Source organism: Rana temporaria, chromosome 5 (genome assembly GCF_905171775.1).
Source record: "Rana temporaria chromosome 5, aRanTem1.1, whole genome shotgun sequence".
Lineage (NCBI taxonomy): Eukaryota > Metazoa > Chordata > Amphibia > Anura > Ranidae > Rana > Rana temporaria.
In genome coordinates this window covers 336002565-336026130 of record NC_053493.1, presented here as the reverse complement: position 1 = coordinate 336026130, position 23566 = coordinate 336002565, and the positions used below count along the sequence as shown (strand labels likewise).

At 42.3% G+C, this 23566-nt stretch overlaps 1 protein-coding gene across 1 annotated transcript in view; it reads left to right on the top strand.

Annotated features, from left to right (window-relative positions):
• SLCO5A1 (solute carrier organic anion transporter family member 5A1) overlaps positions 1 to 23049 on the top strand; it is a 139112-nt gene extending 116063 nt beyond the window's left edge. The window contains exons 9-10 of the mRNA XM_040354379.1: positions 15800 to 15864; positions 22022 to 23049. Coding sequence (XP_040210313.1) covers positions 15800 to 15864; positions 22022 to 22479 — 523 coding nt within the window. The 3' untranslated portion in view covers positions 22480 to 23049. The remainder of the gene's footprint in view (positions 1 to 15799; positions 15865 to 22021) is intronic.
• The last annotated feature ends 517 nt before the right edge of the window (positions 23050 to 23566 follow it).

The window sequence follows — 23566 nt, the reverse complement described above, 5'->3', positions numbered from 1 at the left end:
ATATGTCACTTGAAGAGATGGTGGAGATAGTGGACATACTGCGGAGGAAAGATTATGATGGCGATCATGGCCCATACCATACCCCTAATCGGAGGAAGGCCCAAATAATGGACAAAGTGGCGAGGACTCTTTACGAGAAATTTGGGGTCAGATGGTCCAAGGAGCAGCTCCGTAAAAGGTGGTCTGACCTGAAATTGCGGGAGCTAGAGCAGTATAGGAAGATCAAGAAAATTATTGACAAAAGTAGGTATTTTTCATGTGTTTGTTGCAATTATCTTTATTATATCTTTGCATGTTTTTCTCCATGTGCTTGTTTGGCCTGGTTGTACTTTTGAACATGGAAACTTTCAGGTTAGTGGGCAAAGTGTAGTATTTTAACATTCGTAGTAAACATCGTTCCTCCAAAATCTGATGTTTTACGCAGATCCAGGAACACGTAGTCATGCCTATTTGGTGTAAACCAACGTTTATAAACATTGTTGTCAAGATGATGTGTTTGTTCGACCTTACTAGAATGTGAAATTCAAACCGGATTCATTCACAGTGTAAAGGAGAGGATAATAAGCAGCTGGTTACACATCTGGACTCAGGAGCACCTGTGTGTCCCCCAAAAATAACCTTTTTATTAGGGTCTCACACAAAGGATACTTTGGGGTGCCTCCATGTGTGTCACTTTGACAAAAAGCGTCAGTAGTCCAGCTTGTGGAAACTCAGAAAAAAAAGATGATGATTTTAGGAATGATCCCAAACAGACAATTGTACCCCACTTCCAAATAATGTTTTCTATTTTTGCCCTACAATATCTGTGTGCTGAGTATACCTTTTGTTTCATTTTATTAGGGGATAGAAGAATAGGAGGACATCATTCGGAGAAGGCAAGGAAGCACAGACATGAAAAACACCACCAACCTCAGCATGTGGAGGAGGTAGATGTGGAAAAAGGAGAGGTTGAAGAAGGAGAGGTGGAAGAAGGAGAGGATGAAGAAGGAGAGGTGGAAGAAGGAGAGGTGGAAGAAGGAGAGGTGGAAGAAGGTGGTGTGGAAGAAGGAGATGTGGAAGAAGGAGAGGTGGAAGAAGGGGAGGTGGAGATTATCAGCACAACAGGTCAGTGTCTGTCACCACAGCTTCAGGTAAAGAGATGTAGGCCTGCATATTTCTAATAAACCCTTTTCTTTATTTTTAGGGGATGAACATTGTGGTGTCACAGCATCTACTAGTACACCTTTCTCAAGTACTAGTGCAAAAATCGTGATACAAGAAATAATGAAATGCAATAGTGAAATGGACATTTTGAGGAATAGGATGAATGTCATTGAACAAAAATATAAAAACATCATTGACATTTTTCTAGGGTGTGTTTTGCGCCAATTTTTGCATTGGATAATCCACAAGCCAAAATTTGAAGATGCAAACAGTGTGTCAACATGTGCTATCTGCCATCACAGGATATCTATGTCTGTGCTTTGTGGGTGCAACCCCTTCCTCGCTACTCAAGTAGGTGAGAGGAAGGGTTGGCACCCCCAAAACACATCCATTGATCCCCCATGATGGCAGATAGCACATGTTGACATTTGGCATGGGATCAGGATACAAATCCCCATTTTTCCGCTCAAAATGTGTGCATCTTCAAATTTTGTCTTGTTCCGGGGTGACATCACCCCCATCACATGTGTTTCTAATAAGGTTGAACTTTGTAAGTTCCATTGTTTGTAGATATTTGCTTTTTTTTAAAAAGCCTGGTTTTAGGCCCAAAAAAAAAAAAGTATTTTTCTACCTGAAAATTTAAAAAACGCACAAGTTGTGCACAGAATAAACCCGCCACCCCCCAAAAAAAGGGAGTTTGCGACCTGAAAATTTTAAGATCGCACAAATTGTGTACAGAATAAAACCCCCCCAAAAAAAATTTGTGTGGCTTCTTCTTTCTATGCTCAATAGCAGTTTGTACATTTAAAAAGTGAGTGATTACTGTGACAATTGTGGTTATTTACTAAAACAGAGAAATACATTTGGCACTACAAGTGCACTAGGAGAACCAGGGAGACAGATAAAAGAAACACAAGCAAGAATGACAAAACTGTAATTTCAAAGATCAAATTTTGTGTTTATTTTTTTGGTTTTGTATTTTTTTTAAAAAGAAATATGCTCTGGCATAGCGATGGCCCCCCTTTCCCTGTGAAGTACTCCATCTTTCTCGGGCATCTCGAGCAGTTCAGGGGGCCAAGCCAGTACAGCCAGTGTCTAGGCCAGTAAGGTTTTCTGATTGTCTGGCCTCAGGGCCAATGTTTGTAAGGTAGGTCTCAGAATGCCTGCGCAAAAAATTGTGAAGTATGCAGCAGCAAAAGATGATAGTGTACAGTTTGTATTCCGCCATGTGGATGGCTGTCAGGAACAGGCGAAACCGGCTGGCCATTATCCCAAAGGCATTCTAAACAACCATCCGGGCTCTGGCCAGCCGGTAATTAAAAACCCTCCTCTCCGGGGTGAAGGTCTTCTGGGGAAACAGCCTCATGAGGTGTGGTCCAAGCCCGAAAGCTTCATCCGCGACAAACACAAAAGGGAGTCCCTCCACATTATCTTCATCCCGTGGCAGTGCCAGGCCACCAGTCTGGAGACGTTGGGCAAACTCTGTTTGCGGGAATATCCGCCGTCAGACATCCGGCTGTTCTTCCCCACGTCCACATACAAAAACTCGTACTGTGCCGACACCACCGCCATCAACACTATACTATTAAAACCTTTATAGTTGAAATAGTATGACCCCAAACGGGGTGGTGGCACTATGCGGACGTGTTTCCCATCTATTGCCCCTCTGCAGTTAGGGAAGTCCCACCGCTGGGCAAATTGGGAAGCCACAGTCTGCCATTCCTGTGGCGTGGAAGAAAACTGTGGAGTCAAACAAAAATAAAAATTAGTACTTTGGCACATAAACATTGCAATCACATTACAAAAAGACATCCTTGTCCAACATCAGTATAACATTTATTTGAGTGAGTATTTTAGGCCAAAAATAAAATAGGCCCACTTTTCAGACTGCTCACCCCTCTGATGGGCCATTAAACATTTTAAGAGGGGGTGGGGGTTCTAGCTGAATTTGGGCCCAGAAAAAAATCCCTCTAGCACTCTGCCAAAATGGAATGAAAAAAACAAGACATTGGGACACATTTTAAGGGGGGGGGGGGGGGGCAGAACTACAATGGAGCAGACAAAAAACAAGTTTGTAAAAGACTAGGCTAGGTGTGTTTGGGCCTAGGATAGCATGCTGGAGAGGTTAGTGAAGGGAAATATGCATGTAGGCCAAAAAAGGAGCATTAAAAGCTTACAGTATGCATGGGGACAAAGCGGACATTCACAGCATATTACAATCATGGTAATTAGGGAATGATGCAAGAAATACAAGACATTAGCATATATTAAAGACATAGATTGTGATGTTAAAGGAGAAAACTTACCTTAATATAGTCCTTCTGCATTACTTGTATGATGGCAGAACACGTCTCCGGGATGATGATCCCAAGTGCCTGGAGGGAGATGCCTGTCGAGAACTTGAGGTGCTGCAGGCTTCTCCCAGTCTCCAGGTACCTCAACGTGGCAATGAGCCTCAGCTCGGCCATGATGGCTTGGCGCATCACAGTGTCCTGCCTCGTTATATAGGGGGACAGAATATCCAAAAGACGGTGGAAAACGGGGTCTGTCATACGGAGAAAGTTCCTGAAATCATCAGGGTTATTCTCCTGGATTTCCCTAAGCTGGCGCAACCAATTCTTGGACCATGAACTCCTCCTCGCCCTGTTCACGGCCACAGATCGGGTAACATTATGAACTGCAGAAGACAGCCCATACGGAGCACGAACTCAAGAATGAGAACGCACTTCCAACATGGCTTCAAACCAGTCGGCTGGTCAGAACGCACTTAAAACAGAACGCACCCAGGAACAGCAAGGCATGTAAAGAACAAACTGAAAAACAGAAATCGAGCGGACAGGAACGCACTGCAAAACAGATACGACCTGACTGCAAGCACTGAAAGACAGATACGAACCCACAAGCACAAACTGAACACGAGAAAACAGTCTGCAAAGCACGGAGACTGAAAAGCGCGAATCGGCTCTAACCAAACTTTTACTAACACGCGGTAATACGGAATCAGCAAAAGCAGCCCCAAGGGTGGCGCCATTGGATTTGAACTTCCCCTTTAGAGTGCCGTCATACATGGTTTACGTGACCGCGTTCTGACACGATCGTTTTTTTAACCGATGGTGTGTGGACACGACTGATCATCAGTCAGCTTTATCGGATAACTGATGGAAAAATCCATCAGACCGTTTTCATCGGATGGACCGATCGTGTGTACAGGGCATTAAGGCACTATTTTGCACAAAATATCATGCTCCCAAATTTATGGGAACAGTTTGGGGATGACCCCTTCCTGTTCCAACATGACTGCGCACCAGTGCACAAAGCAAGGTCCATAAAGACATGGATGAGTGAGTTTGGGGTGGAAGGACTTGACTGGCCTGCACAGTCTTGTCCTCAACCCAATAGAACACCTTAGGGATGAATTAGAGCAGAAGCCAGGCCTTCTTATCCAACATCAGTGACCTCACAAATGCGCTTCTGGAAGAATGGTCAAACATTCCCATAGACACACTCCTAAACCTTGTGGATAGCCTTCCCAGAAGAGTTGAAGCCATCATAGCTGCAAAGGGTGGGCCAACTCAAGCTTCACTTCCTAATTCCCTTACTTAAGATGCTGGTGCCTGCAACCGGATCTGAGTGAGTGAGAAACTTGTAAAGCGCAACACATGCAAACTGAATCGCCTCTGGACGCTGTATCTATTTCGTGGGTAAGGAACCCCTTGACCTCACATCTGAGGGACGGGTCAGCTTTAGGTGAGGACATCACAGGCTTCCTGGACAGGTAAGTATCCTTATTTTAAAAGTCAGCAGCTGCAGTATTTGTAGCTGCTGACTTAAAAAAAAATTCGGGTGGAACTCTGCTTTAAAGTGTATTTCTGCTTTTGCAGCCAAATTGGAATAACGCCTACTTTATATATTTTTTTTTCACATTAAGTTACCATTAACATAAAAATATAAAAAAATTGCTGCCTACCTTTTTAAGTAAACCCCCAAAAAATGGGCTGTCACATAGATGGTGCAATAATCTTCACAAATGGTACTCTTTAATATTAATAAATTGAATAAAAGTAAAAAAAAAGAAAAGAATAATAATTCATTCATCTAGTGTCCAGAAACCAAATAAAGTCTATAAGATGATTGACAGAAATGTGAAAGTATCCTCTGGTTCTAATTAGGTGCAACCTCCGGTGCTCCACATTGGAAATCAGGGCAAATATATCCTCTTACCAGATCATTAGCCCTATCAGTGAGCTTCACAATACAGACCTTGATAGGTCTAATGATCTAGTAAGAGGATATATTTTCCCTGATTTCCTACGGGGAGTACCGGGTGTTGCACCTAATAAGAACCAGAGGATACTTGCACATTTCTATCACCTTATTTGGTTTCTGTACACTAAATAATTTTTTTTTGTACTTTTATTCAATTTATTAATATTAAATAGTACCATTTGTAAAGATTATTGCACCATTTATGTGACAGCGCAAAACACATTTTTTTATTTATTTTTGGTATATTGCTGTGTACAACGTTGTGAGTGCTGCTGTTGACTTCAATTGTATTTATTTCATTTTTCACATTGTATTAGGAGTAATGTGGTGTAACGTTTAAAATAATTAATCCTGTTCATACTGTATTTGCAGTTCTTCATTTTCAGCTTTAAACTAGATTTGTACACTGTCTGATGTTATAAATTTAGAAAAAAAAACCCTCCTGCATTTTATGTTAATGAAGTGTAGCCCACTTTGTATTGGGATAAAGACACTGTCATTTCTCGATCAGAAAACTTCACTTCACCCCTGTCAGAATACACAGGTCAGCGCTGCAACTTATTGGCTGCAGGCACTGATTGATCGCTGCCTAACTGGCCAAATTCCAATCTATTTATGGTCAGGTTAATGCCGCATACACACGACCGTTTTTCACAACGTGAAAAAGAACGATGTGAAAAACGACAAAAAAAAATAGGTTCTGCAATTTTTTCCGTACATTTTTCTCGTCGGGAAAAATGCTCTGGAGCATACACACAACCGTTTTTAACGACCAATTAAAAAATGGCGTTTTTCTCGTCGTGAAAAACGGTCGTGTGTACATAGCATTAGAGTTTGCAGAAACTCATAGAATCAGCCACGATGCCTTCTACTTAGAAACATCTAAAGGGTAAAAAAAATGTTTTCTATTTTTTTTTTAAGTATACTGTGTGAATGGGAACACATAACCAACATATGAAGTTTTCCCAAATTTGACTGCAAAAGTGGAAATACCCTTCAATAGCTCAAGGTCCAATTTACACACACAACTCAGAGCAGTGGCTACTCCCCCATCCCAGCCTGTTCAGATGGGGCTATAGGAAGTTTCATGTGGATAGAGAGAGCCCGAAGGCAAACGGCTTTTGCTGTGTTCTCAGTTTAGAAAACCCACACTATTTAGTGACACCAGTGTCATGCCGGAACCCAATATCTTCGCTTTGACATTTCTTATATAGATAAGGGGGGGAACCTAGCTACGTCACCCAATGGCCCCACCCCCACGTGACATCAGATGCCCAGCATGCACCAGTCCGTGATGTCAGAAGGTGGTGTGATGTAGCTAGATGGCCCTGCCCCTTACCTATATAAGAAATGTCAAATTGAAATGGAGGCATCCTGGGTATAATTTTTTAAGCAAAACAAAGCAAAAGCAAGGTGTAAACAGATCTGTAAGCATTTTATTTAGTGACAGGTGCTTTGACTGGCTTTTAGTGTCCGAAGCCGTTTTGAAGCTGTAAACAAGCCATTAGCTTACAGTGCTGTTTACACCTTGTGTTTGCCTTGCTTTGCTTTGTCATCGCTTGAAAAATTATACCCCATGTTGCATTAGTGGAACTTCAAAGCGTCTTCAAAGCCACCGTAGAAGTTTATGACAAAGCTCACCTAAAAAAAAAAAACACAGGACACAAATGATTGGAGCTAATTCAGCACCAGGTTCTGAAAAGGTTACCCCTGGGTCCCCAGCAGCAACCCCCAGCCTGGCTACATTTGTTAGTCTTAGCTTGAAATCACAAGTTTATAGAACATGAACTAAGAAGGCCTTTAGCAAAAGTTGTTAGTGGTTTTGACTGTTAGTCACTACCTTCTAGACTGTTAGTGAATGGGGATAGCTTTAAATAGGCTTTTAGCAGGCTGCAGTAGGCTTTAAGCAAACTTAGTGAAAACTACAGCCAGCACTAACTCCTAAGCCTGTATTCAGTGTTTCTATATTGGGGTTAAAGGTTATGAAGCTCTGAAGCCAATCTCTATACAATCTGCTAAATACAGTTTAAATACACATTAGCTTATTGCCTTATCTTTCAACAGATTTGTAATTGTGCCAAGCTGCTTTTTGTGTATTATGCCTCCGACAGACAGTTCACCACTATCATGACTTTAGGTTAGATTTACTCCACTCGCTTTGCATTCATTTAACACACACTAAGCACATTTAAGATGATGTGTGTTGGCATTTTGTTTTTAACATTGATGTAAAATGACTTTATTGTACCTTCGTTAACCTCCCTGGTGGTAATCCCGAGTCAGGCTTGGGGTGGAATTCCAGTACCATTAGCGGTATCCCCGAGCCAGACTCGGGATCGCATCGCAGTATCCAGGCATGGTTACTTACCTTGTCCCCTGGATCCTGCGATGTCTCCCCGCTGTGTGAGCGAGCTGTGTCCTACTCGCTCGATCACACAGTGCCTGAGTGTCGCCGAGCTCCGTTCCCTGCGACGTTATGACGCACAGGGGCGGAGATTGGCGCCAAATTCACAGTAAAAACACAGTACATATACAGTAATCTTACAGATTACAGTACTGTATAAAATAATTACACACCCCCTTTGTCCCCAGTGGTCTGTCCAGTGCCCTGCATGCACTTTTATTTTATAAATACATTTTTTTCTGCCTGGAAACTGGAGACTGTCTATAGCAACCAAAAAGTGTTCCTTTATGTCCAAAGAGGTTTTAGAGCAGCTAGAAAACAGCGATAATAAATTAGAATCACTTGCAGAATTGAGCGATAGCGATTTGTGGGGAAATTCGTCATCAAACGCTGAAAGTAATGACAGCGACAATTCTGCAACTGACCTAATTTCAGTGTTTTTACATTATTGAATAACTATTATTATTATTATATTATTATTTTTTATAATTATTTATAGTTGTGTTTCAAACTTTATCATACCTGGGATGTCTACCAGACTCTTGTTTGGACAGATTTAAGTGAGTTATTCCTAAGAATTACAGGCCTACAATATAAAATGCCAAATTTCCATGCAAAACAATTGTACCGCTTTCAGCACCAAAAATCGGAAAGAATCATACCGCCAGGGAGGTTAAAGCACATTTCATTAAATGCATTATGTTCCAATTTCATTGAGCGCACACTAACGCATCACGCTGGTGTAAACGCATCTTATTGGTAATAATTGATTGTTTGTCATTGAGTAACACAGCTCAGCACATGTAATGTAAATGGGAAGTAGTAAGGAATACAGTGGTGTGACCTCCATCGACAGCCTACTGTTAGCCCACTGACAATATTAATAACCAGCAACTCACAATACATTAAACCTGCTGCTCATATATCTTTGATTACTTACTTTTCCGTAACTACCTTGACCTAGTATTTTATGAAAGATGAAGCTGTCAAGGTTAAAGTTGGCTGGTGGACCGCATCCGGCAGTGGTGCCGGGCACATCCCTGACTGCCTTGTTGACTGGCTTGCTGACAAGCTCATTGACTGGCTCGCTGACAGCCTGGTTGACAGGTTCACCGACAACCTGGTTGATTGTCTCGTTGACTGTCTCGCTGTCTGCCTCGCTGTCTGCCTCGTTGATTGTCTCGCTGTTTGCCTTGTTGATTGTCTCGCTGTTTGCCTCGTTGACTGTCTCGCTGACTGCCTCGTTGATTGTCTCGCTGTTTGCCTCGTTGACTGTCTCACCGACTGTGTCACTGTCTGTCTCGCTGTCTGCCTCATTGACTGTGTCACTGTCTGTCTCGCTGACTGCCTCGTTGACTGTCTCGCTGACTACCTCGCTGACTGTCTCACTGACTGTGTCACTGTCTGTCTCGCTGGCTGTCTCGCTGACTGTCTCGCTGACTGCCTTGTTGACTGTCTCGCTGACCATCTCACTGACTACAAGATAAATAGAAATCATGACATGTTATTACATAAATAAAACACCTACTACACAAAATATTAAATGACAATGATGGAAAAGAGATATTACTGATTACCACGACTCCAAGGTGCTAAGTAGTTTGGACAAATAAATGATTCTTATATTTTCCCTATTATGTAGCAAATCCTAATTTTTTTAAGTGCAGGTGTAATCCTTAGGTCCAAAAATGTGCGATTTACCATGTGTGGGAAATTGTCATGGCAGCAAAAGTGTTAAAGGAATTTCATCATAACAGGGAGAACTGCAGGGGTGGTCATACACAGTCATATGCCTGATCCAATATAGGAGGACAGATCTATCTATAGCTGCAGCTCACCCAAGCTTATTTATTCAGCTGAGGAAGGCATTCATTTTTATACTTGAGCAACGAGAGGGTACCATCCCCTTTTCTAAAGGCAAGTTGGGGGTTCTACTCTAAAGCTATTGGCAGGGGACAGGCTTTTCTACTCATACTGTGGCTGTTTTCTAACAAAAACACGCTCTAAGGGCTCATTTATAACAGAAAGTGGATATTACAGTGTACCCCTGCACTGGCCTAACTCTAGTTTTTATTCCCGATAAAATACCTAAACCGTGACAATTGTGTTATATTTTATGCAATTGTTCTTACTTGTTTCATCTGCGATGGTAATCTGTTTCTTATTTGGAGGTGCAGGGAAAATTGCATCTGATGCTGGTCTCTTGTTCCTCTTGGGCAATACAGCAGTACATATCATGCCCGGTATTGTTTTGGACGAACTCCATGCAGCATCAAATTTTCCCTTTTTTACCATCCTTTCTTCGTCAGCTGATTGATCAAATTCATCATCTCTCTTTCGCTTCTTTCCTCTGGTCTTGTCACTCTCCTCTTTGGAACTCTTCTTCTCTCCAGAATTGTTACTCTCGTCAGAGTTCCCATGCTTGCTTTCCCCATTTTTGGGGTGTTGTTGAGGTGTTTCCACCTTTAACCCACTATGTAATAAAGTGAGCTTATCAAAATCATCCACAGAAGGTCCCCCTAGGAAGATTTTCCAAGTAACCTCATCTCTCCTCTTATATGGATGATGTCCGAAATTTAGTTTTTGCTTTTTTCCCTTGTCATTCTCCCCTCTGGAACTCGTTCTCTCTCCAGAATTCCTTGTGTTGAGTTGTCTCCATCTCTAACCCACTATGTAATAAAGTGGGCTTATTCAAATCCTCCACAGAATGTTTTTCTTGGATACATTTCCAAGTAATCTCATCCCTGATCTTATATGGATGAAATCTGAATGTTTGGTTTCTCCTTTGCCACTTCATTATAATACATTTTTATAATAAATAGTATTTTTTTTAACCACTTGCTGACCCTGGATTTTTCTGACATTTGTTGTTTTAAAGTTTAAATCATTATTTTTTGCTAGAAAATTACTTGTAGATTCCCGTCTTAGGCTGGGGGAGAGAGCCTGCTCAAGGTGTAATAATTTGCTCGCTGTCAAGTGGAGGGATAATAAGAATGTTTTTGGTCTTTCCTCTCCTCACGCAGACACAACAGTCCAAATTCATACGGTGACTGGTGTTGTGGAGAATCCCCTCTGTGTCCACGAATATAACCAAAATATGGGAGGGGTGGACCTCAACGACCAGTTGTTGACGCCGTATCTAGTTGCCCGTAAGTCCAGACGCTGGTACAAAAAAGTGTCTGTATACTTATTTCAATTAAATTCCAGGGAGATATTGTCCGAGCCCTCTTGTATCCAGGCGGTGCTGCACCTCACCATCCCCAACCAAATGCAGTAAGCCGGCTGCATGAGAGGCATTTTCTGTATGTCCTCCCTACTACCCCTACCCAACGAGCCCCCCAAAGAAAATGTTGTGTCTGTAGAAAGCGCGGATATAGGCGTGACACCCGTTATTATTGTCCACATTGTCCTGACAATCCTGGTCTTTGCATTGGTGAATGTTTTGAACGCTACCACACACTAGTGCAGTTTTAGCATAGGGTACAGCATTTCACAGACTAGGAAACACTAAAGCAGGCAATACACGTTTGAATTTCGAACAAATTTTCTTTTCAAGATCAGAAATTTTGAATTTTTGGGGGCTGATGGTGCCACCATTGATTTTCGAAATTCGGCTGACCAAGCCTTCATGTTGCTACAGAAAATATTTTTTTTGGCCGGGAATATTCTTTCCTCTCCGGGAATTTTCTTTACTTGCACATGCACATTTTTTTTCTATTACATTTCTCTCAAGATTCTCCCATCATTGATTAGAAAATCGTTTGTTTTTCAAAAAATTTCCAACATGTCCGATTCCTCAAATTTGATATCCGCACGGAAATGCGCTGTTGCTGCAGCCCACTAACGGTGCGAAATTCGTACGAAAATTCTTTGATACGATTTTCGAAAGAAAATTCTTTCAAAATTCGAACCGTGTATGGCCAGCTTTACACAGGGTCTCCCAAGATGCCATTGCATTTTGAGAGACCCGAACTTTGAACCGAACAGTTACAGTTACAAAAAAAATGTAAAAAATATATATATATATATATATATATATATATATATATATATATATATATATATATATATATATATATATATATGATATAAAAAAAAAATAGTAATTTTATTGTTCTCTCCCTCTCTATTCTCTCTCTATTGTTCTGCTCTTTTTTTTTTACTGTATTCTCTAATACATAAAACCTGGCCTGTTAGTGGGCCTTGAGGACAGGGTTGATGACCACTGCCATAGGGTGTAAAACGTCACATCAAAATCATATCACTGTCGGATTCCAAAGTTGCACTGAAAGTTGCGTGACATTGGCTAGCATGAACTGAACCTTAGGGTCCATTCACACTTGTGTGACTTGTCGTGCAACTTTGGACATCAAAGTTGCATGACAAGTTGTTCCCTATGTTTTCCAATGATAACCATTCATACATGCACGACTTAAAGTTGCAGCAACTTCAAAGTAGTTCATGCACTACTTTGCTCCAACTTCAATGTTAACCCTCAGAGTTGCATGAAAGTGATACCTGAATGTTATACAATGCAACTTGTGTGCAATAGTTGTCCATTATCATTGGTCAAAGCCAAAGTTGTATCTAAGTCGCGCCTATCCAAAGTTGCACTAAAGTTGCACTCCAAAGTCGGCGCAACTTTGGAGTCGTATATGTGTGAATGGAGCCATATGCCACATCCACACGATCGGTTCATCCGATGAAAACTGACCGATGGATTTTTTCATCAGATATCTGATGAAGCTGACTTTCATCAGTCTTGCCTACACACCATCAGTTAAAAATCCGTTAGTGTCAGGACGCGATGACGTAAAACACTACGACGTGCTGAGAAAAATGAAGTTCAATGCTTCCGAGCATGCGTCGACTTGATTCTGAGCATGCATGGATTTTTAACCGATGGACTTGCCCACAGACGATTGTTTTTTTCTATCGGTTTTTTAACCATCAGATAATTTTAAAACAGGTTCTAAGTTTTTTCACCGATGGAAAAAAAACGATGGGGCCCACACACGATCGGTTCGTCAGACGAACCGATCATGTGTACGCGGCATAACAATCACTTATATTATTCTACAATCCACTATAAGAGGGAGAAAGGAAAAGTACATATATAATTGGTAATAAAGTTCCTACAGAAAGCAATTTCAATGCATATTATTATGGAATTTAAGAAATGTTTTTCTATTTAATCTATGATCCTTCATTGGTGGTTAATGGTAATGTACTTAAAGTATAACTGAGCATGGGTTCACACTAGCGCGATCTCAGAGATCGCATGTGAGTCGCACCTGCACCGCTGGTGCTGATCACATGCGATCTCTGAGCAATGCGAGTTCAGCCATACAGTTGTATGGCTGAACTCGCATTGGATTTGCACAGAAAATAGTGCAGGGACTTGTTTTTCCCCGCACTAGAATCAGATTACATGGGTGTTCTCACCTAAGCGATCCAATTCCTTTACGAGTTCACATATCGCATTAACATTGTATTGACACCTGCAGCAGTTTGCAGAAGGCAGTGTGAACTGCCTGCGGGAGAGGAGCTTTGCAGGAACCGGTGCTGTAATCGTGCTGGTTCCCGCATCGCATCAGTGTGATCCTAGGCTGAAGGAAAAACCTTTTTTTTTTTTTTTTTGGAGAGGGATTGGAACACCTATTAAGTTTTTATTGCTGTCTGTGCCCCCATTAGAGAGATTCGCCCATCCCTATTTGTCCTGTTTACTGTTGTCATTGAAAGTCAAAGTAAAAGAAAATACCAAATATTTGGTTGTCCCTAAAAAAGTAATAGGGAGGAAATGTTCCAATGGGCACACTAGTTAAGGTGACCTGGGGATCCCCAAGGAATTCCCCTAATTTGCAGGGAGTTCCTTTCACTTCCTGTTTGGCTAAAGGACAGGAAGTGAAGGTAAATCTCCCCAATAGGATACAGATGGCAAAAAAACTGACAGGAGTTATAACCTTCCATTACTCTATCCAAAATAAATAAGGCTATTTCTAATTAACCACTTAAGGACCGCCTCCTGCACATATACGTACATATACGTCGGCAGAATGGCACGGCTGGGCACATCAATGTATATGTACGTTAATCTTTAAGACCAGCCATGGCTCCCACGACCCGGTCCGAAGCTCCATGACTGGGACCGCGTGACCCGCGGACCCGATCGCCGCTGGAGTCCCGCAATCGGTCCCCGGAGCTGAAGAACGGGGAGAGCTGTGTGTAAACACGGCTTCCCCGTTCTTCACTGTGGCGGCGTCATCGATCGTGTGATCTCTTTTATAGGAATCCACAATCGATGACAATCGATGACGTCACACATACAGCCACACCCCCTACAGTTGTAAACACACATTAGGTGACACATAACCCCTTCAGTGCCCCCTGTGGTTAACTCCCAAACTGAAACTGTAATTTCCACAGTAAACAATGCATTTTAAATGCATTTTTTGCTGTGAAAATGACAATGGTCCCAAAAATGTGTCAAAATTGTCCGAAGTGTCCGCCATAATGTCGCAGTCACGAAAAAAATTTGTAGTAAAAATTTTTTTTTTTTTAAAAAATGCAATAAAACTATCCCCTATTTTGTAAACGCTATAAATTTTTTGCGCAAACCAACCGATAAACACTTATTGCGATTTTTTTTTACCAAAAATAGGTAGAAGAATACGTATCGGCCTAAACTGAGGAAAAAAATATATATATATCATTTATATATTTTTGGGGGATATTTATTATAGCAAAAAGTAAAAAATATTGAATTTTTTTCAAAATTGTTGCTCTATTTTTATTTATAGCGCAAAAAATAAAAACCGCAGAGGTGATCAAATACCACCAAAAGAAAGCTCTATTTGGTGGTATTTGGTATTTGGTAGAGCAAAACCTGGCCTGGTCCTTTAGCTGCATTTTGGTCCGGGTCTTAAGTGGTTAAAGAGGGATTCCACCCGCAATTTTTATTTTTTTAAAAGTCAGCAGCTACAAACACTGTAGCTGCTGACTTTAAATAAGTACACTTACCTGTCCTACTTGCCCGCGATATCAGCCCCCCCCCCCCCCCTGAGGCCGATTCCTTGATCTTGGCAGATCCCAGTGCCGCCATCCTCAGTAAGTGAAACAGGCAGTGAAGCCGTGCGGCTTCACTGCCCGTTTCCTACTGCGCATGCCCGAGCCACGTGGCGTTTTGTGAATGGGCCGGCTGCTCTCTGGGATATGCACAGTTCCCAGAAGGCAGCGTGCCCCATTCACCAGAACACACCACGAGTAGGACAGAGGAAGAAGACCTGCTGCGGGCGACGAAGAGGCAGATTACAGATTATGGACTACTATTTCTGGTAAGTAACATTTTTTTTTTTTTTCATTTTCTTTTTCAAATTTTTTTTGGGATTTTTGTTAAAAAAAATTGTGGGTGGAACTTCACTTTAATTTACCACACGCTCCCACACACTCTTTCCCTGATGATGTCCGGCTGGGACTATACTTCTGTCAGGTGGAGATCACACCGCCTGGCAGTACTGGCTTAGTTTCAGTGCAGGGAGTGGGAATGCAGAAGGCATCCTTTTATTGGGTGTTGTGCTACCACTCTCCATTATATTCTGGATGCAGGAACGCAGGGAAAGTCCAAGCACCCAGCATTTTGCTACAAAGTGCTCAACACATGGTGGGCCGCACAGAGAGCTCTGTTAGGCCATATGTGGTCTGTGAACTGCATGTTGGGCATCAGTGTTGCAAAGACTACCCCTTGCTCTTTTGTCTGCTACATTATGTCAGTATCAGGTAAAAGGGTGTGCGTATAGTTATCAGCAGGTGTGTAGTAAGTAAAAGATACATACGTATCCTCAGTCTAAACAGTGTCTTCATAATTTCCCTACACAACCCTTTTAATATAAAAAGTGAGATAAAAGATGGTTGTGCCAGTGAAATCATTTCATCTGATATTTAATTTTACTGTTATCATTTTTGATTCACAAGATGTTTTCTTTGCAGGTCTGTGGATGAAGGTGAGCGGCCTTTTGCATTAGGAATGCAGTTTGTTTTGCTGAGAACTCTTGGTAAGTATTATTTTTAAATGTCAAAAAAAATTATTCAGGTCACCATCAGTGGTTTTCATATACGTATACATTGTATGAAATGGAAAGCAAAGTTAATTAAATGTTTAGTATTCACCTGTAATACATTTATATATTTAGACAAATTCTGTGGAATGTAAATAAATGCCATTTTAGGCTTACCATCATGACATTTAAACATGTAACACAGCTAAGTGTTGGATGTGATCATTTACAGCTAAGTGAGATTCCTCTGTATTTGTGGTGTTCATCCACAAGGTGGCGCTGTTATGCTATTTTTAGATTTGTAAAGCACATCATGCTCTCACATAGGTCTTAAGTTTGCCAAAATATGTATTAGCCGTTAAAAAAAAAATGTACACTAGAGGAGAAAAGGCATTTATAACGGTAATGAAATAAATATTTAGACTCAGAGAGATTCTGGCCCAATAATGAGTGTATTACTATAAATGCCAGGGATCAGAGGAAACAAATTACAACCTTCTAGGTTTGGGAGGAATGTAGAGTGATACATCAGTGCTGTGCACTGTAAATATGGGAAAGAACTAAATATATTTTACCCTAATGTCCATTCGCAGCTCTATCATAGAGGCTTGAACCACAGTCAGTAAAGTATTTATTATTCAGTAAGGCTGTAAAAGCAGTGAATCTACTTAACCACTTCCATACCGGGCACTTATACACCCTCCCGCCCAGACCAATTTTCAGCTTTCAGCACTGTTGCACTTTGAATGACAATTGCACGGTCATGCTACACTGTACCCAAACTACACTTTTATCATTTTGTTCCCACAAATAGAGCTTTCTTTTGGTGGTATTTGATCACCTCTGGGATTTTTATTTTCTGCTAAGAAAATAAAAAAATGACCGACATTTTTTAAAAAAAATATGTTTTTTTTTGTTTCAGTTACAAAACATTGTAAATAAGTAAGTTTTCTACTTCACTGACGGGCACTGATGGGCACCGATGAGGTGGCATTGATGGGCACTAATATGCAGCACGGATAGTCACCGATAGGCGGCACGGATGGACACCGATAGGCGGCACGGATGGGCACTGATAGGCAGCATGGATGAGCACGGATAGGCGGCATGGATGGGCACTGATAGGAGGCATGGATGGGCACTGATAGGAGGCATGGATGGGCACTGATAGGCGGTATGGATGGGCACTGATCGGAGGCACGGATGGGCATGAATGGGCACTGATAGGTGGCACGGATGGGCATGGATGGGCACTGATAGACTGTAATGTGTTGTACTAATGGATGCCAATCAGTGCCAAACAATAATGCCTGCCAATCAGTGATGCCCACTGATTGGCATCCATTGTGGGCACTGATTGGCATCCATTGTGGGCACTGATTGGCATCCATTATTTAGTTCTGATTTGCATCCCTGGTGGTCTATGGTGGCATACCTGTGGTGGGCATCCCTGGTGGTCTGGTGGCATCCCTGGTGGTCCAGTGTGGGCATCCTTGGGGGGGGGGGGCTGCGCTGATAATCGATCAGCACAAACCCCCCCTGTCAGAGGAGTAGCCGATCGGCTCTCCTCTACTTGCTTCGGACAGACGCGAGTGAGGAAAAGCCGATTACCGGCTTTTCCTGTTTACATCGTGATCAGCCGTGATTGGACACGGCTGATCACGTGGTAAAGAGTCTCCGACGGAGACTCTTTACCTAGATCGGTGTTGCGGGGTGTTAGACTGACACCCTGCAACACTGATCGCTGCGATGCACGCCCCCGGGAGCACGCATCGGCTCAATATCCTGAAGACGTCATATGACGTCCAGTCAGGATATTGAAACCACTTTGCCGACGTCATTTTGCTATATGGCGGGTGGCAAGTGGTTAAAGGGGTTGTAAAGGTACAATTTATTTTTCCTAAATAGCTTCCTTTACCTTAGTGCAGTCCTCCTTCACTTACCTCATCCTTCCATTTTGCTTCTAAATGTCCTTATTTCTTCTGAAAAATCCTCACTCCACACAGTAATGCAAGGCTTTCTCCCTGGTGTGGAGTGTCGTGCTCACCCCCTCACTTGGACTACAGGAGAGTCAGGACGCTCTCTGCATTGCAGATAGAGAAAGAAGCTGTGTGTTAGTGGGCGTCCTGACTCTCCTGTAGACCAAGGGAGGGGACGAGCACGTCACGCCACACCAAGGAGAAAGCCTTGCATTACTGTGTGGAGTTACAGACAGAAGAACAGGAAGTGAGGATTTCTCAGAAGAAATAAGGACATTTAAAAGCAAAGTGGAAGGATGAGGTAAGTGAAGGAGGACTGCACTAAGGTAAAGGAAGCTATTTAGGAAAAAAAAACATTTACAACCCCTTTAATAATGGGCAACTTGCCAAATCTCCTAGTGAAAATTTGAGCCAAACTCTGTATCACTAGGATCCTTTAGGCTCCATTCAAACTTGTACGACTCCAAAGTTGCGCCGACTTTGGAGTGAAACTTTGGTGCAACTTTAAAGCAACTTGGATACGCCGCAATTTGCGACAACAAAAGTTCGATGTGAGCTTTTTGTCGGAAATTCCAACCGTGTGTAGGCCCCATCGGACTTTTTCTGTCAGAATTTCAGACAGCAAAAATTTGAGAGCTGGTTCTCAAATTTTCAGACGGGAAAAGTTCTTGTCGTAAATTCCGATCGTCTGTATGCAATTCCGACGTGTTAAAAAAACACGCATTCTCGGAATCAAGTCGGCGCTTGCTTGGAAGCATTGAACTTAATTTTCTCGGCTCGTCGTAGAGTTGTACATCACCACTTTCTTGACAGTCTGAATTTTGTGTGACCGTGTGTATGCAACACAAGTTTGAGCCAAAATTCCATCGAAAAAAAATACACAGTTTTCTGGTCGGAATTTCCGATCGTGTGTACGCGGCATTAGGCTTTGACCAGTGATAATGGACAACTGTTGCACACAAGTTGCTTGTATAACCTTGAGGTACGACTTTCATGCAACTTCTGAGGGTTAACATTAAAGTCTATGGCCCTCAATAAGTTAAAATAAGTGACCTGTGTCATGGTTATCAGGTTGGAAATTATCTTATTTGAAAAAATTGACTCTACCTATTTTCCTCAGAAAGTGTTCCTTTTCTTTAAAATGGAGGATATCTGTTGGCAGGTTTAAAAAGAAAGAAGAAGAAAAAAGAAAAAGATGAAAAAAAAAGAAAAAAAAAATGAAAAAAAAAAAAATGGAGGATATCTGCTGGCAGGTTTAAAAAGGCCTTCACATATTAAAGTGATATGATATCCATTGCTGCATATTTCTGTTACTTAGGCCCCGTACACACGATAGAATCCATCCGCTGAAAAATCCCAGCAAATGGGTTTCAGCGGATAGATCCTATGGTGTGTACACTCCAGCGGATCTGTTTCCGCGGAGAAATCTCCTCTGGGATGGATTCCAGCAGATCGAATATTTGCTGACATGCCAAACAAATCCATCTGCTGGAATCCATCCCAACGGATGGATCCGCTGGTCTGTATGGACTCACCGGATCCATCCGTCCGAAGGGATCCCCCGCATCCGTCGTAATGATTCGACGCATGCGTGGAATTCCTTATATGACAGCGTCGCGCACGTCGCCGCGTCATAATCGCGGCGACGGCGCGACACGTCATCGCCAGAGGATTTCGGTGCGGATTTCAATGCGATGGTGTGTACACGCCATCGCATAGAAATCCGCGGAAATCCTCGAGAGGATTTATCCGTGGAAACGGTCCGCTGGACCGTATCCGCGGATAAATCCTCCCGTGTGTATGGGGCCTTAGGCCTCGTACACACGACCGGATCTGTCCGATGAAAACGGTCCTCCATCTTGTGTTTTGCCCGTCGAGTTTCTCGGACGTGTGTACGGGGCCTGAGAGGGATAACACCAAATTAAAAAAAACTGCACCCCATTCACACCTGAGACCTTGTAACACGAATGAGTCACATGACACCGGGGAGAGAAAATTACTAATTGGGCCCAATTAGGACATTTTCACTTAGGGGTGTACTCACTTTTTTTGCTAACGGTTTAGATATTAATGACTGTGTGTTAAAGCGGATGTGCGCTGAAAAAAATATATTAAAAGCCAGCAGCTACAAATACTGCAGCTGCTGACTTTTAACATCAGGACACTTACCTGTTCTGGAGTCCAGCGCCGTCCGCAGCAGAGGACGAGTGATCGCTCGTCACTCTGCTGCTCCCCCCGCCATCCACAGTGAGGGAACCAGGAAGTGAAGCACTCCGGCTTCCCTGCCCGGTTCCCTACGGTGCATGCACGAGTCACGCTGCGCCTGCCGATTGGCTCCCGCTGTGTACTAGGAGCCGAGTGTTCCCAGCACACAACGGGGGGAGGCAGGCTGCCTGCAGTCTGCCCGAGACTGTCTTTAGACAGGTATCTGCACCCCCCCCCCCCCCCTGAAAGGTGTCAAATGTGACACCGGAGGGGGGGAGGGTTCCGATCAGCAGGAGTTCCACTTTAGGGTGGAGCTCCACTTTAAGTTGTTTTGAGGGGACAGCAAATTTACACTGTTATACAAGCAGTACGCTCACTACTTTACATTGTAGCAAAGTGTAATTTCTTCAGTGTTGTCACATGAAAAAAAAAGAACAAAAATATTTACAAAAATGTGAGGGGTGTACTCTCTTTTGTGACATACTGTATATTGTAAGTACATGAAACTGTTAAATAATAAATAGGATTTACTACTAACTGTATAAAATGGACCTTAAGACCAAATAGAGTGACCCTACACCAACAAACATGGTGTGATAGACTATTTTTTTTACTAGCCTCAGGCTCCTTTCTGTTATAAAAGGAGCCATTAATTCCTCTTTGTGTTAGAAACTTCTATAGCTGGATTCAGGTAGGGCGGCTTACTTTTGAGGCAGCGTAGCGTATCGCATATATGCTACGCCGCCGTAAGTGAGAGAGGCAAGTGCTGTATTCACAAAGCACTTGCCTCCTAAGTGGCGTAGCGTAAATGGGCCGGCGTAAGCGCGCCTAATTCAAATGTGGAACAGGGGGGCGTGTTTTATGTTAATGACTGGTGACCCGACGTGATTGACGTTTTTAACGTACGGCGCATGCGCCGTCCGTGGACATATCCCAGTGTGCATTGCTCCAAAGTACGCACTTTCGACGTGAACGTAAATTACGTCCAGCCCGATTCACGTACGACTTCCGCAAACAACGTTAAAAGATAGGCCTGTTCCGACGTCCATACCTTGCATGGGCTGCGCCACCTAGGGAGCAGCTTTATCTTTACGCCGGCGTATCTCTAACGTAAACGGCGTAACTAATTGCGACGGGCGCACGTACGTTTCTGAATCGGCGTATCTAGTCATTTGCATATTCTACGCCGAACTCAGCGGAAGCGCCACCTAGCGGCCAGCGTAAATATGCACCCTAAGATACGACGGCGTAGGAGACTTACGCCGCTTGTATCTTAGCCTAATTTAAGCGTATCTGGTTTCCAGAATACGCTTAAATTTACGACGGCGTAGATTGAGAGTTACGACGGCCTATCTGAATCTAGCTACTAAAGTAGAATGTTAGGCCATAAGTCCATGAGATGAAGCTGAATTGCAGTTGGGTCATATAGGAGGAAGGATCTCAAGCATGCAAGTAGGTCAACAGCTAAATGGCTTTAGTTATGGAATGGCCTGAATTTAGTTGATGTTGTGACAAGACCTGAAAAGAACTTTTAATGCTTAACAGCCTGCAAATGTTGCTGAGCTAATACAGTTCTGTATAGAGGTATATATATCTACATTGCATCAAAGTGGTGACAGATCCAGGTCAGTGGCATTTACTTGCTTTAGTGACTAGAGGCAAATAACCAGTTATTGACTCTGAGTTCCGAAAGATGACCAGGGCTACTTGATATGTTGAGCGATTCGTAACTTGGGCTTTGACTCTTGGGTTAAAACATTTTGATCTTAGCAAATCAATAAATGCAAACGTAGTGAAATAAGGTTGTCTTTGTATACTTTATATAAAAAAGAACCCCAGAGTTAGCTATATACATTTTCCATCTAACACTCTGTAATTACATTGGCAACCTACCGTGTCTCACTGCACATTATTTATTGTGTGAAATGATGCAAATTTCCAAACTCCCCAACGTGTCTTTGTTTTTGCAGCTTACATTCCTACACCGATCTACTTCGGCGCTGTTATTGATACAACTTGCATGCTTTGGCAGCAGGACTGTGGAGTACAAGGCTCCTGCTGGGAATACAACGTGACATCATTTCGTTTCGTTTATTTTGGACTGGCAGCTGGTTTGAAATTCTTAGGATTCATTTTTATATTTCTGGCCTGGTATTCCATTAAACACAAAGAAGATCAGTTGCAAAGGAGAAGGTGGCGGGCCTCCCCAATAAGCACAGTCAGTGAGATGATCGGCAACACCAGAGCGGAGCCAAATTATGCACGGACCAGATCCTGCCCCGCCTTCGGCGCCAGGGAAGAGCCAAATGAAGACAGTAGCATAGACAAAGGAATCCAGCACATAGCACAAACCTATCCTGGGCCTTTCCTGGAAGCAATAAATTCATCCTTTGATATATCTCAAGAGGAGACCCCGGCTGACACATAGTTTGGATAGTCAGAGTCCATTTTCCTGGCCGAGTTTAGTGTGGCGCCTTGTGCAACACGTGCCTTTTATATGAACTACAAACATATGGAAAAATGATACCACCTTTTAATCAGTAGCAACAGGGTTGTTGGGGGCTGGTTACCTCAACAAAATTCGTTTTTTTTTTAATTGTTAGTGGTAAACCTGTGCTCTACCCTTATGAATCTGTACTTTACTAAATGGTTCCTAAATGAAAAAAAAAATACTGAAGAAATATTGGAACGGCACATTTGGAATTGCTCCATGACATTTACATCTCGGTTGTAAGATTTGCAATGTAAAGTTTACCCGTTGGCCATCTTGAATTACCCAATATCCCTTGTGCAAAGACAAAGATCATAAATAGGTCTGACACACTCGCTGAACAGGCTAATCAGAGGCATCCACAGATGAGGATTTTTGTAATTAACAGTAGTTACAACAGGTAGGACTGCAGTTTTTGAAAATAGCTGACAGATTCCGTTTAAAGCAGTATTAAACCCAAAAACAAGTATTTATTAATATTCAGCTTACCAATTCTTAGATGTGGTGACTGCCTTAGTTTTCTTTTTTAGGCTTTCTTTCCATTATTCTAACCTGGTGATCTGGCCACTAAATTGGTCGTTTTGTGAAAAAGAAGCAGATGAAGCATTTAGAGGGATGAGACAAACCATTTACCATTGACATGGGCACCTACAATGATCAGCCTTTGTATGTATGTAAAACCTTTATCCCAAAAGGGAAAACAACTGTTTGCGGGAACTGCTTCTAAAGTGTGAGCTGGAGTTTGACTTCAATGTGTTAGTGTATCTAAATCTGCTAATACGGCCATAGCCAAATGTTTTAGAGTGACACAAATATAAATTTTCACAAAGTCTGCTGCTACAGTGTATTTAGATCTTTTTGTTAGATGTTACTTTGGTATACTGAAGTATAATTACAAGCATTTCATAAGTGTCAAAGGCTTTTATTTTTAATATTATTATTATTATTATTTTACAGGATTTATATAGCGTCAACAGTTTGTGCACAATTACATTAAGTGTTTGCAAGAGTCAATATTTGCTGT